The following is a 12,411-nucleotide window of genomic DNA, read 5'->3' as shown; positions in this document are numbered from 1 at the left end:
TTGTGCCCCGGTCTGGGAGGATTCCACATGCCACAGAGCGGCTGGGCCTGTGAGCCATGGCCGCTGGGCCTGCGCGTCCAGAGCTGTGCTCCACAGTGGGAGAAGCCACAGCAGTGAGAGGCCCGCGTACTGCAGAAAAAAAGAGGAAAGCTGTAGCGAAAACTTCTATTATTTACAAAATACATAAATCGTCATGAATGGAATTTGTCCAGAAATAAGAATGTTTCTTCTAGTGAGGTCTCAGATGGAATTGAGGAACATGTTATTGGACACTGGAGAAAAGGTAATTCTTATTATAAAATGGCAGAGGACTTGGCTGAATTATGGTATACTCTTAGGAAAGTAGAACTTATAAGTTATGAACTTGGATATTTAGCTGAGGAAATTTCCAAGCAAAGTATGAAAGGTGCACCTGGTTTCTCCTTGCTGCTTATAGTAAGATGTGAAGGAAAGAGACAGATTGAAGAAGGAATTGCTAAGCAAAAAAAGAGCTGGGACTTGATGATTTGGAAAAGTCTTAGCCTATCCAGATAGCGTGTTCTGGAGGCAGGGCCGAGAGTGTGGCTAGGCAAAGAGAGTAGGTGAGTGACTCATAGACCCAACCAATCACCTCAGCAGAAACACTGCCAGCTTGGGCTGAAAGGGACAGAAACAGGATACAAGGAAAGAAGGTTAAACTTCTTGCATCCTCCTAGCAGAAAACAGGCCACTAGAGTTATGAACATATGTTCTCCTTCAAGAAAAGGGAAGAATGAAGGTGGCTCAGAGATCAGCAGGGCTGCCAAGGGCAGCTCAAAAGCTGGCGGACCTGCTACGCTACCATAGGCCCAGGGGACTGGGCTATTTCTTCCTTGATTCCAGAAAGCAGCGCCACTGCCACTGTGAGCCAAGAGATGGGGCTATACCTGAGGGCTGAGAAGGTGGGGCTGCCCTAGCAGGTCCAGAGGACATAGTATCAAGACACAGATAATTATTTTTAGGCCTTGAAATCTAATGGAATTTGCCCTACTTGGCTGCAAGCTTACTTTGGACTAGTAACTCCTTTATTCCTTCTATTTTCTCCCTTTCAGAATGGGACCATTTTATGTGTTTTCCACCATTTTATTTCAGAGGGAGGTAACTTGTTTTCTAGTATCACAGGTCTGTGGAAGGAGAGGAATTTTGCCCCAGGAAGGACCATACCCAGAGTCTTACCCATTCTGACTTAGATAAGATTTTGGACTTAGAGTTGATGCTAGAATGTTGGGATAGAATGAATATATTTTGCACATGGGAAGGACATGAATTTGGGGGAGCCAGAGAGTTGATAGAATTATGGCCCCCCCCCAAATATATTGAAATGCTAACCACCAGAACCTGTGAATGTGACCTTTTTGGAAATAGGACCTTTGCAGGTGTAATCAATTTAAGATGAGGTCATACTGGACTAGGGCAGGCCATAACCTAATGTTTGGTATCCTTATGAGATAAGAGAAATCTGGACACAGAAGACACAAGGAGAATGTCAAGTGAAGGTGAAGGCAGAGATTGGAGTTATGTGTCTACAAGGCAAGGAACACCAAGGATTGCCAGCAATCACCAGAAGTTTGGAGAGAGGCGTGGAACAGATTCTACCTCAGAACCTCCAGAAGAAGCCAACTCTGCCAGCATCTAAATTTCAGACTTGTAACCTCCAGAATTGTGAGGGAATAAATTTCTGTTGTTTTAAGCCACCCAGCAATTTGCAGTAATTTGTTACAGCAGTCCTAGGAAAGGAATACACTACTTCTGTAAGTTTTTCTGTTAAGAGTATAATAACTAAAGGAATGTTTTTCAACCTTCAGAATAGTTCTCAGGAGAAACTATTCTTTAGTTCTTTTGTTCTTTGTCATTGTTCATGTTCTTATGTGGTATATAAGATTGACTTACATATTTATATTTCTTTGGGGGAATTTTGATTAATTAATTCATTAATATTTGGAAAATCCAAGTACTTTTCTACAATTGTTGAAATTTATTAAATCTTCAAAGCAGTGTATTAGATTTTTAATGTTGATTCATTTTAGTAAAGCTTGTTTAATAATTTAATTTTCAAATGTGGAATTCTTCCTAAATTCTAGAAGTAGAGTTTATATCTGTTTGTATTTATCACTCACATTTTAAATTGTGAAAAATTTTAAATGTGCATTACTTGGGACTTCCCTGGTGGCCCACGCAGTGGTTAAGAATCTGCAGGGGACATGGGTTCTAGCCCAGGAGTCCAGGAAGATCCCACATGCCACGGAGCAATGAAGCCCGTGCACCACAACTACTGAGCCTGAGCGCTAGAGCCATGAGCCACAACTACTGAAGCCTGCGCACCACAACTACTGAAGCCTGTGTGCTGCAACTACTGAAGCCCGCACGCCTAGAGCCCGTGCTCCGCAACAAGAGAAGCCACTGCAATGAGAAGCCCGCACACCGCAACGAAGAGTAGCCCCCACTCACCACAACTAGAGAAAGCCTGTGTGCAGCAACGAAGACCCAACGCAACCAAAAATAAATTAATTAATTTTTTAAAATGTATATTACTTTAGGAAAGAAGTGTTTATCAGTATTTCAAATTTTGCTCGTCATTTCAGTTATTAAAATCTTATAAAGTATACTATTATTAGGTTAAATTAAATTTAAATATGAGTTTAGGTATATAGTTTTAAAGCAAACTCCATTTTTGAAATTCAGAATTTAAAGGCATTTGAGGAGTGATAAGTATATATGTTACTTTAAAAAGCATTATTATAAGAGTTTATAAAGGAAAAATTTAATATGACTTAAAAGATCTCTCACGTTCACAACCCTAAAGCAGTAATTTTCATCTTTGCCTCTTCCAAATATATACATGAGGTACTTAGTTACCATGATTAATAATTAAACACAGTTTATTTTTTTAAGCATTAAATAGGCCATCTTTAAATAGCTTCCTGAGAGTATCTTAAAATTGCAAAATTTTTTAAATTGCAAAAATTGGCTTTTATAGTTATATAAAGGGACGTTGTAGTTACACAGATTCAAACCTTTAATATTACTGAGTTACTTTAACTTTTTACCTGTTTTCTTATTTTCAGCACATAAATGCACATCATGCTTATGAATCTCAGATCTCATCCATGGCAAAAGCCATGTCTAGATTAGAAGAAGAGCTGAGACACCAAGAAGATGAGAAAGCAGCAGTATTAAATGATCTGTCGTCTCTTAGAGACCTTTGCATTAAGCTTGATTCAGGCAAAGATATTATGACCCAGCAATTGAATTCCAAAAACCTTGAATTTGAGAGGGTAAGAACTTAAAAGATAATATTTTAGCATGTTGTTTTTTAATATATAAATTTACTTATTTTATTTATTTATTTTTAGCTGTATTGGGTCTTCATTGCTGCATGCAGCCTTTCTCTAGTTGTGGCGAGTGGGGGCTACTCTTTGTTGTGGTGTGTGGGCTTCTCATTGCGTTGGCTTCTCTTGTTGCAGAGCATGGGCTCTAGGCACGTGGGCTTCAGTAGCTGTGGCACGTGGGCTTCAGTAGTTGTGGCTCACGGGCTCTAGAGCGCAGGCTCAGTAGTTGTGGCGCACGGGCTTAGTTGCTCCGAGGCATGTGGGATCTTCCCGGACCAGGGCTCGAACCTGTGTCCCCTACATTGGCAGGCGGATTCTTAACCACTGCGCCACCAGGAAGTCCCAGTAGCATATTGTTTTATTCAGCCCTACTCTAATTTGACTACTACATTTTTTGTCGAGGTTTTTTTGGCAAACATAATGATAAAATTAGGTCCTGTTTTGAAGCAGATGGGTATTTAGGAGAATATAAGTCTTCTAATTATAGAATAGGAACATATCCCAATACATTCTTTCTCTGCTTAAAAGTAAGACTTATATGAAGAATTGAGCAGTTCATTCCTTTCTAAGTGGAATATTTTCCTGATAAAAATCTTACTTAATTTTAAAAGTCGAGTTAACTAGAACGTCCCATTTCCAAACCAAAGCATTACTTTAAACAACCCAATGTGTGTTTTTAAACACTTATTTAGTAGTAACTTTATTTTCAGGTACTGAGAAGCTTCAAGACTGGTTTGACTATGTAAACAGAATATACATATTTACTAAACCAGAAGGGCCTCCTTACTGATAGGGTGGCCACATTTTAGGATTTTACGTTAATTACCCTCTCTTGACAAGATAACATGAAAGAAAACTATTTGAGGGTTGGGATAGGTCTTTGCTAAAAATAACAAAGATTATTTTGAAAATAAGATGTTTTTCCTATATGTGAAAAGTATTACAGAATTTTTAATCAGTACCCAAAATGAAGCAACTGATGTGTGTATAGCTCTGCAGATAATTTTTCAGAGTAAGTCTAAAATTATACTGAAGTAATCTTGCTTTGTTTTTCTTGTAGGTTGCAGTGGAATTAGAAAATGTAAAATCAGAATCAGAGCTGTTAAAAAAACAACTGTCAAGTGAGAGACATACGATTAAAAACCTTGAATCATTGTTGGCTACAAATAGAGATAAAGAATTTCATTCCCATTTAACCTCCCACGAGAAGGATACAGAAATTCAGCTACTTAAAGAGAAGTTAACCCTTTCAGAAAGCAAATTGTAAGTGTCATGAATCAACTTATGTGAGGAAAATAGCTTGTCACAAATAATTTTTCAATATGAATAATTTTTTATAGATTTGTAGCGTAAAACAAATGATAGAAAAATAGTGGAGGAACCAAAAAAATTTTGTTTTCGAAGTGTTGGGGGACTGGGGGTTGGGAGTGCAAAGCAAAGTATTTTGATTACATGGCCGCTGCTTTGGGAGACTCAGGGGGTTTAGCTCAGAAGAGACATCATATTTGGGCGTGTAATTTGTATATGTTCTCCACAGAGGTGGTACTCATGGAAGTGAACGAGTGGACTTTAGAAAAATACCTAAATTTGAGGAGTGAAGAGAGAAGTCAGCGAAGGGGAGAGCATTTCAGAATGGGGAGAGTTGGCTGTGTTTCATGCTATGGATTAGGAAAAAGACTTTGAAAAGGCCATGAAATTTGACCCTCATAATATTGATTACCTTTTAGGAGATTGATAATGGAGAAGTTTGGACATATTTTTGGAAGAAGGGAGGAAACACAGAGTAGATAGTATGAGTGGAATAATTAACTTTAAAAAGGAATTAGAAATATATCTCTTTCTGAGGTAGGAGTCAAGAAAGAGCCAATAAAGATACTTTACTTTTTGATGTTACAATTCATGTCTTCTCACATTTGTATCTCCAGCATTGCTGCAGTGCCTAGCACATACTAGAAGCTTAGTAAATGTTCGTTAAATAAATGAGATGAATGAAAAAGAAAACTTTGTGATAGAAGCTCCAGACGTTTATGGAATTATTGTTGGAAAGTCTTCTCTTTTTTTCATCCTTATATGTCACCTCCATTTGTATTTATTAATAACAAAAACAAAAATCCATAGCACTTGATGCTATAAAACAGAATATTTATTATTTATTTGATTTTCTAAATTTGTTTTTAAGAAATAGTCAAAGCCGGGAAAACACCATGCTTCGGGCTAAAATGGCACAATTACAAACAGATCTTGATGTTCTGCAAAGGCAGATTTCAACTGAAAGATACGAACGGTAAGAATATATTTTTAGCATTGAACAGCATTTTTATTTATTCCCTATTCTATTCTAAAAGGATTTAATATGGCTTACAAATAGCAAACTTTTCTTAGCATTAATATGTAAAATAAATTTCTTTGGTAATTCTTCCTAAAAAGGCAACAAGTGTTGTAGAAGATAATATCCCCACAATAAAGTAGCAAGTATTGTATAAATGTTTGCTGTAGCATTCCTCAGGACAAAATTAAGGCATTATTTCAAAGGATATAGTTAGGGAATCAGCAAGCTAGTAAGGATTCTACAAGAGCCCAAAACATTATGGTCCAATAGGAAATTCCAAATACAAATCATCATGAAAGCGATGATGCTGATGATCTTAAGGGCACTTAACAAATATATGCCAGATACTATGTATGTATCTGATTAATCCTATTAACTATCTATTATTGTGCCTATATTATTATTAAAAACTAAGGTCATGCAAATAGTAAATAGCAGAGCCAAGACTAAAATCCATATAGGTTTGTCTAATTTTAAAGCCTGTGCTCTTAATCTTTTCAGTATATTCCCTAAAGCTTAGGAATTTTCATAGTCACTTATATTTCAGTTCATTTGCTTTATTATGTTGAAAATTTTAATCTCCAAGTGTTACAGACAGGAATGAGACCTGCTTTAACAGTTAAAATGCAAGTCTAATTTGTGAATCAATTTGTCAATTTACTTTTCTTCCATTATTCTTTCCTACTGTATTAATACCATAGGCATCAGCATTCCTAAGATTTCATTCTCAAATAGTGGTCAGATTGCTTATTTAGGTCAATATTTTGAGTTCTCTAATCTTATTCTTAACCATTTGCTTCAAAACTTTTAAGTGATATGCAATTTGGATTATAGATGGAATTTGCTAGGAAATCAATATTTGTGATTTCAAAGAGAAATGAAGCCTGAGGTTGCATCAGTGTCATGAAAGCAGTGTTGTCAATTTCTTGTAATTTAGAAGATCTATTTTCTGAATGTACTAAACTGTATATATGTAATGATTTTCATTTATTAATGACAACTGAAATTCTCTTCAATTCAAGGGTCCTAAACCAAGCTCTCTGTTGCCTAGGGTTATAGACTCCCTTAATTCTTCTCCTTTTTCCTTGCCCCTGGTCCCCAAAGAAACCTTGACCCACATGACCATGTCTTTCCTTCTGTTTACCATGCAACTAGATCTTGCATTTTTAAAGAGGCAATATTGTCTCTGCAGGGAACAATATAGATTCTTGGGGAAGAGGGAATGGCAAAGAAACCTTAGGTACTACAGTGATTTATGGCCCTCGGAAGGGCCACAGTATATTAACAGTGTATCTGTGTATTAAAATCTGATGTATTAAAATTGGACGGAGGGGGAATAATTTGGGGAGGGGCATCTAAAAAAGTTTTTGTAGGGGATTATAATGAAAAAAGTTTGTGAAGCACCTGTCTAGGTAGAAATCCTAGGTACTGAAGAGCTCAAGTCAGAAAGTCTGGGCCAGGGACTGTGAATAGCCCACAGTAGAGGTGGCAGCACAGTCATTATGCTTTGTGGGGCAGACCAAGACATAACAGAAAGTAGATTATTTTACTTCTAACATTTGGGCGTTTTGAGACAGGAAGGAAGAGGACTAGATTTATGTGCAAGAAGGGGTGGGAAAGGTAGAGGCAGAGAGGGGAACCAACCAACTTTGAAAATCTATATTCAGAGGGGCTTTGAACAATCTCTTAAAGTACATATTCCTTTAATTGACATCTTTTATCCTCAACTTAAAAATGATATAAAGACATAGGATTTATTTATTTGTTTGTTTATGGCTGCGTTGGGTCTTCGTTGCTGCGTGGGCTTTCTCTAGTTGCCATGGCAAGCAGGGGCTACTCTTCATTGAGGTGTGCAGGCTTCTCATTGCAGTGGCTTCTCTTGTTGCGGAGCACAGGCTGTAGGCACGCGGGCTTCAGTAGTTGTGGCACGTGGGCTCAGTAGTTGTAGCTCACGGGCTCTAGAATGCCGACCCAGTAGTTGTGGCACACGGGCTTAGTTGCTCCACGGCATGTGGGATCGTCCTGGACCAGGGCTCAAACCTGTGTCCCCTGCATTGGCAGGCGGATTCTTAACCACTGTGCCACCCGGGAAGTCCCTTCAAAGGATTTAAATTTAGTAGAAATACTAACTAATCAATTGAGTAGAAATTACTTAACTAATAACAATAACAGGACCTTTCATTTGTTTACCACTTTTTGGTATAATCTCTTATTTTGTCTTTATTGACAGAGAACGAGCAATCCAAGAGATGCGTCGGCACGATCTTCGCACACCACCCCTCAGTTCTACTCTGAAGTCTCCTTTACATTCTCCTGAACATATAAACTGATTATCAGAAAGGTATGTATGTAACACCAAGTACAAGCAAAACTTATCTCTGGTTATAAAAACTACAAGAGTTGTTTTCTGTGTGGGGGGAGAGGAGATTGCCTATAAAGGTGGTAGGGAATTTTCAGAGGTAATGGAATGTGCTGTATCATGGTGGTGATGGTTACATGGCTGTATACAATTGTAAAAATTCGTTGAACTGAACGTTTACAGTCCATGTATTTTATTGTACATAAATTATACATTAATTAAAAAAGAAGACATCTGGGGACTTCCCTGGTGGTCCAGTGGTAAAGAATCTGCCTTCCAATGCAGGGGACGTGGGTTTGATCCCTGATCGGGGAACTAAGATCCCACATGCCGTGGGGCAACTAAGCCGATGCACCACAACTACTGAGCTTGCGCCCCTCAGTGAGAGCCTGGGTGCCACAAACTACAGAGCCCACGTGCTCTGGAGCCCGCACACCACAACTAGAGAAAGGAAACTCACGCACCACAACTAGAGAGAAGCCCACGCGCCGCTACAACTAGAGAGAAAACCTGCACGCCACAACTAGAGGGAAGCCCATGCGCCACTACAACTAGAGAGAGAAAACTCACGCACCACAACTAGAGAGAAGCCCATGTGCCGCTCTAACTAGAGAGAAAACCTGCACGCCACAACTAGAGAGAAGCCCATGTGCCACTACAACTAGAGAGAGAAAACCCACGCACCACAACTAGAGAGAAGCCCATGCACTGCAAGGAAGAGCCTGCACGCCGCAACGAAAGATCCCGCATGCCTCAATGAAGATCCCACACGCCGCAACTAAGACCCGATGCCGATTTAAAAAAAGAGAGAGAGAAGACATCCACAACAAAAATTAAATGACAGTATATCACAGGGTAATACTTGATGAAGTGTCAAACTCAAGGTACAAATAACAGATAGTGAAAGTGTAGACAAAGACATAGAAAATATTATTTAATATTGAAAGCTAGATATTTTAAGATAAATTATTATATACATACAGAAAAGTGCTATATCATAGGATATACAGCTCAATGAATTTTTACAAACTGAACACACCTATGCAACCTGCACCCGGATCAAGAAACAAAACATGACCTCTCTTGGTTGTCCTTCTGGTCATAAGCCTTACTCTAAAAGTAACGGTCTCGGTTATTAAAAGCATAGATTTCTTTTGTCTGTTTCTGGACATTTTATAAGTGAAATCATATATTTCTGGCTTTTTTTCTCAGTAGTACCTCTGTGACATTCATCCATACTGCTGTATACTTGTAGTTGGTTCAGTCTTGTTGCTGTATAGTATTCCATTATGTGAACATACCACAGTCCATTTACTCATTCTGTTTTTGATGGGCATGTGATAATTTCCAGTTTGGGCTATTACAGATAGAATTATGATGAACATTCTAGTACCTTATGTTGGCGAACAGATGTGTGCATTTCTTTTGGGTATACACTTAGGAGTGAGATTGTCAGGTCATTGGACGTGCATGTGTTCGAGCTTGAGTAGTTATGGTAAGGCAGTTTTCCAGAGTGATTGTAAAGAGCTAGGACACATTTGGCTGAGGAAGGGTCAAAGTGATGTGCTCATTCATTGGAGATGGGAGTGAATGGGAAAGAAGCATGTCAGACCCAGGGTTTGAAAAGTAGATGACTGAAAAATGCAGGCTTATTGACAGAAATAGTAAAGTCAGTCCTTTTAAAAATTATTCATTTTTTGGCTTCTCCCAATAGAATTTTATAGGAGATAATTAAGCATTTCCTTGGTGACTTCAGAATCCTCATAAGAGTATTAGCTATGTTCTATTCTTTAATATACTGATGCCCCAGGGTTTACTGGTATTTGTAGGGCCTATGCTTAAATGATTCCTGATTGCTGTGCTTTTTGCTTTTGTGTTTGTTTATTTGACTAAAACATTTGACTTCCTCTTTCACTTTGAGGACCACTTCCTAGTGCTGGCAGCGGTCACTTTGTCCTCACAACTTCTAAGCTGCTGCATTAATTTGAATGTGATTAGATGGAGGTTCTGCTTCTCATTATAAAGCCTCTTGGCAGTTGTGACACAAGCATTTTTTTCATGCTTGATTTACAGCTGCATTTTAGATCAAGGGTTGGTAAACTAGGCCCCTATAGGCCAAATCCACACCACTGCCTAATTTTGTAAATTAAGCTTTATTAAGCCACACCGATTTGTTTACATATTGTCTCAGACTGCTTTTTTGCAGTGGCAGAATTAGGTAGTTGTGACAGAGACCCTGTGGCCCACAAATCTGAAATATTTATTTACTAACTGGCCTTTCATGTCACATAGCCCCTGGAAAACTTATCTGTATACTTGTGAGATAATATGAGTGAAAAAGCAAGTAATTCCTTAGTTTATGAAAAGAGGCTTGACTCCCAGGGATCCCCAAACTATACTTTAAGAACCACTTATACCCCAAAAAAAAAAAAAAAAAAAAAGAACCACTGATCTAGAACATAGTGCTTTCCAGCAATCTCTAAAGCTCTAATGAATTAGAAAACTTTTTAAAATTATGATAAAATATACATAACATGAACTTTGCCTACTTTTTTTAAAAGATTTTTTTTGATGTGCACCATTTTTAAAGTCTTTATTGAATTTGTTACAATATTGCTTCAGTTTTATGTTTTGTTTTGTTTTTTTTCTGGCCAGGAGGGATGTGGGATCTTATTTCCCTGACCTGGGATCGAACCCACACCCCCTGCATTGGAAGGCAAAGTCTTAACCATTGGACAACCAGGGAAGTCCCTCAACTTTGCCTTCTTAACTCTTTTGTAAAGTGTACAACTCAGTGGCATTAAATTCACAATGTTGTACAACCATCACCACTATTTCCAGAATTTTTTATCACCCCGACAGAAACTCTGTATCTATTAAGCAATAACTCTCCAGTCCCCTGTCTTCACTTCCCTGCCCCTGATAACCTCTAATCTACTTTCTATCTCTATAAATTAGCCTACTCTAGATTTTCATATAAGTGAATTTATACAATATTTGTCTTTTTGCATCTAGCTTACTTCATTTAGAATAATGTCTTCAGGGTTCATCTGTGTTGTAGCATGTATCAGAACTTCATTCCTTTTCATCCCTGAATGATATTCCTTTGTGTTTATACCACATTTTGTTCTTTTGCTCATCAATTGATGGACACCTGGGTTGTTTTCATCTCTTAGCTATTGTGAATAATGCTGCTGTGAACATTGGTGTACAAGTATCTGTTTTAGTCTGTTTTAATATCTTTTGGGAGTACCTAGAGTTGCTGGGTCATAAGGTAATTCTATGTTTAACTTTTTGAATACCTGCCATACTTTTTCCACATAACTGTACCATTCTCACCAGCAGTGTAAGAGTTCCAGTTTTCCAAGTCCTTATCAACACTTGTTATTTTCCATTTTTTTATTAGAGCCATTCTAGTAGATGTAGATTAGAAAATGTCTACAACCATTAACAAATTCCCAGTGTATCCTAATGATGTTGTTAATTGGTAGCACATTTCCATTCATATTTTCTAACGTTGTCACCAAAACTAATTTTAAGGGATTTCCCCATAAGTACCCAGAAATGAATATGAAATATTCATATCAAGTCGTATTTACAGTGTCTCTAATAGTTAACATATATAATCCAGTTTTGCTTTTACTGTTTTGATTATTGCATCTAAAAAATGCTCACTGAGAAAACATAAAATACAAAAGTATAAAGAAGATAACCAAAATCACTTCTTTTTATATTTTTTTTATTGGAGTAAAATATACATAAGGTCAAATTTTAACCATTTTTAAGTGTACATTTCTCTGGCAGTTAGTACATTCACACTCTTGTGCAAAAATCATCTCCACCATCAATCTCCAGAACTTTTTCATCTTCCCCAGCTAAAACTCTGTACCCATTAAACACTAACTCCCCATTCTCCCTTTCCCCTAACCTCTTGCAATCACCGTGACAATTTCTGTCTCTATGAATTTGACTATTCTTTGTACCTTAAGTAAGTGGAATCATGCAGCATTTGTGTTTTTGTGACTGACTTATTTCACTTACTATAATGTTTTCAAGTTTTATCCATGAGGGAGGGAGTATGTGTCAGAATTCCCATCCTTTTTGAGGCTGAATATTATTCCATACTATGTATATAGCACACTTTGTTTATCCATTCATCACTTGGCTTGCTTCCATCTTTTGGCTATTGTGAAAATGCTGCTGTGAACATGGATGTACAAATCAAAATCACTTTCAATCCTACAACCCAGAGAAAATAGCAATTAGCCATTTGGTACACTCCCTTCTTTTTAAAAAGAAAAAAAAGGTTTATTTATTTATTTTTTTAAAACTTTATTTATTTATTTATTTTGGCTGTGACATGCGACATGCAGAAT

At 37.6% G+C, this 12,411-nt stretch overlaps 1 protein-coding gene across 3 annotated transcripts in view; it reads left to right on the top strand.

Moving 5' to 3' along the window:
- The window catches only part of CEP135 (centrosomal protein 135), a 76,398-nt gene that overhangs the window by 61,234 nt on the left and 2,753 nt on the right, over window positions 1–12,411 (top strand). Inside the window, exons 22-26 of one of the 3 annotated variants that reach the window (XM_024746740.1) lie at window positions 3,084–3,293; window positions 4,408–4,610; window positions 5,527–5,631; window positions 7,907–8,017; window positions 8,321–8,358. In XM_024746740.1, coding sequence (XP_024602508.1) covers window positions 3,084–3,293; window positions 4,408–4,610; window positions 5,527–5,631; window positions 7,907–8,006 — 618 coding nt within the window. In that variant the 3' untranslated portion in view covers window positions 8,007–8,017; window positions 8,321–8,358. Of the gene's footprint in view, window positions 1–3,083; window positions 3,294–4,407; window positions 4,611–5,526; window positions 5,632–7,906; window positions 8,018–8,320; window positions 8,359–12,411 lie in introns of those variants that run through there. The other 2 variants (XM_024746739.1, XM_024746741.1) reach the window with 2 other exon arrangements.

This window comes from Neophocaena asiaeorientalis, unplaced genomic scaffold (assembly GCF_003031525.2).
Source record: "Neophocaena asiaeorientalis asiaeorientalis breed wild unplaced genomic scaffold, Neophocaena_asiaeorientalis_V1.1 scaffold19, whole genome shotgun sequence".
NCBI classification, from domain to species: Eukaryota; Metazoa; Chordata; class Mammalia; order Artiodactyla; family Phocoenidae; genus Neophocaena; species Neophocaena asiaeorientalis.
The sequence above is the reverse complement of the archived record's forward strand: the minus strand, read 5'-3'. Positions and strand labels throughout refer to the sequence as shown.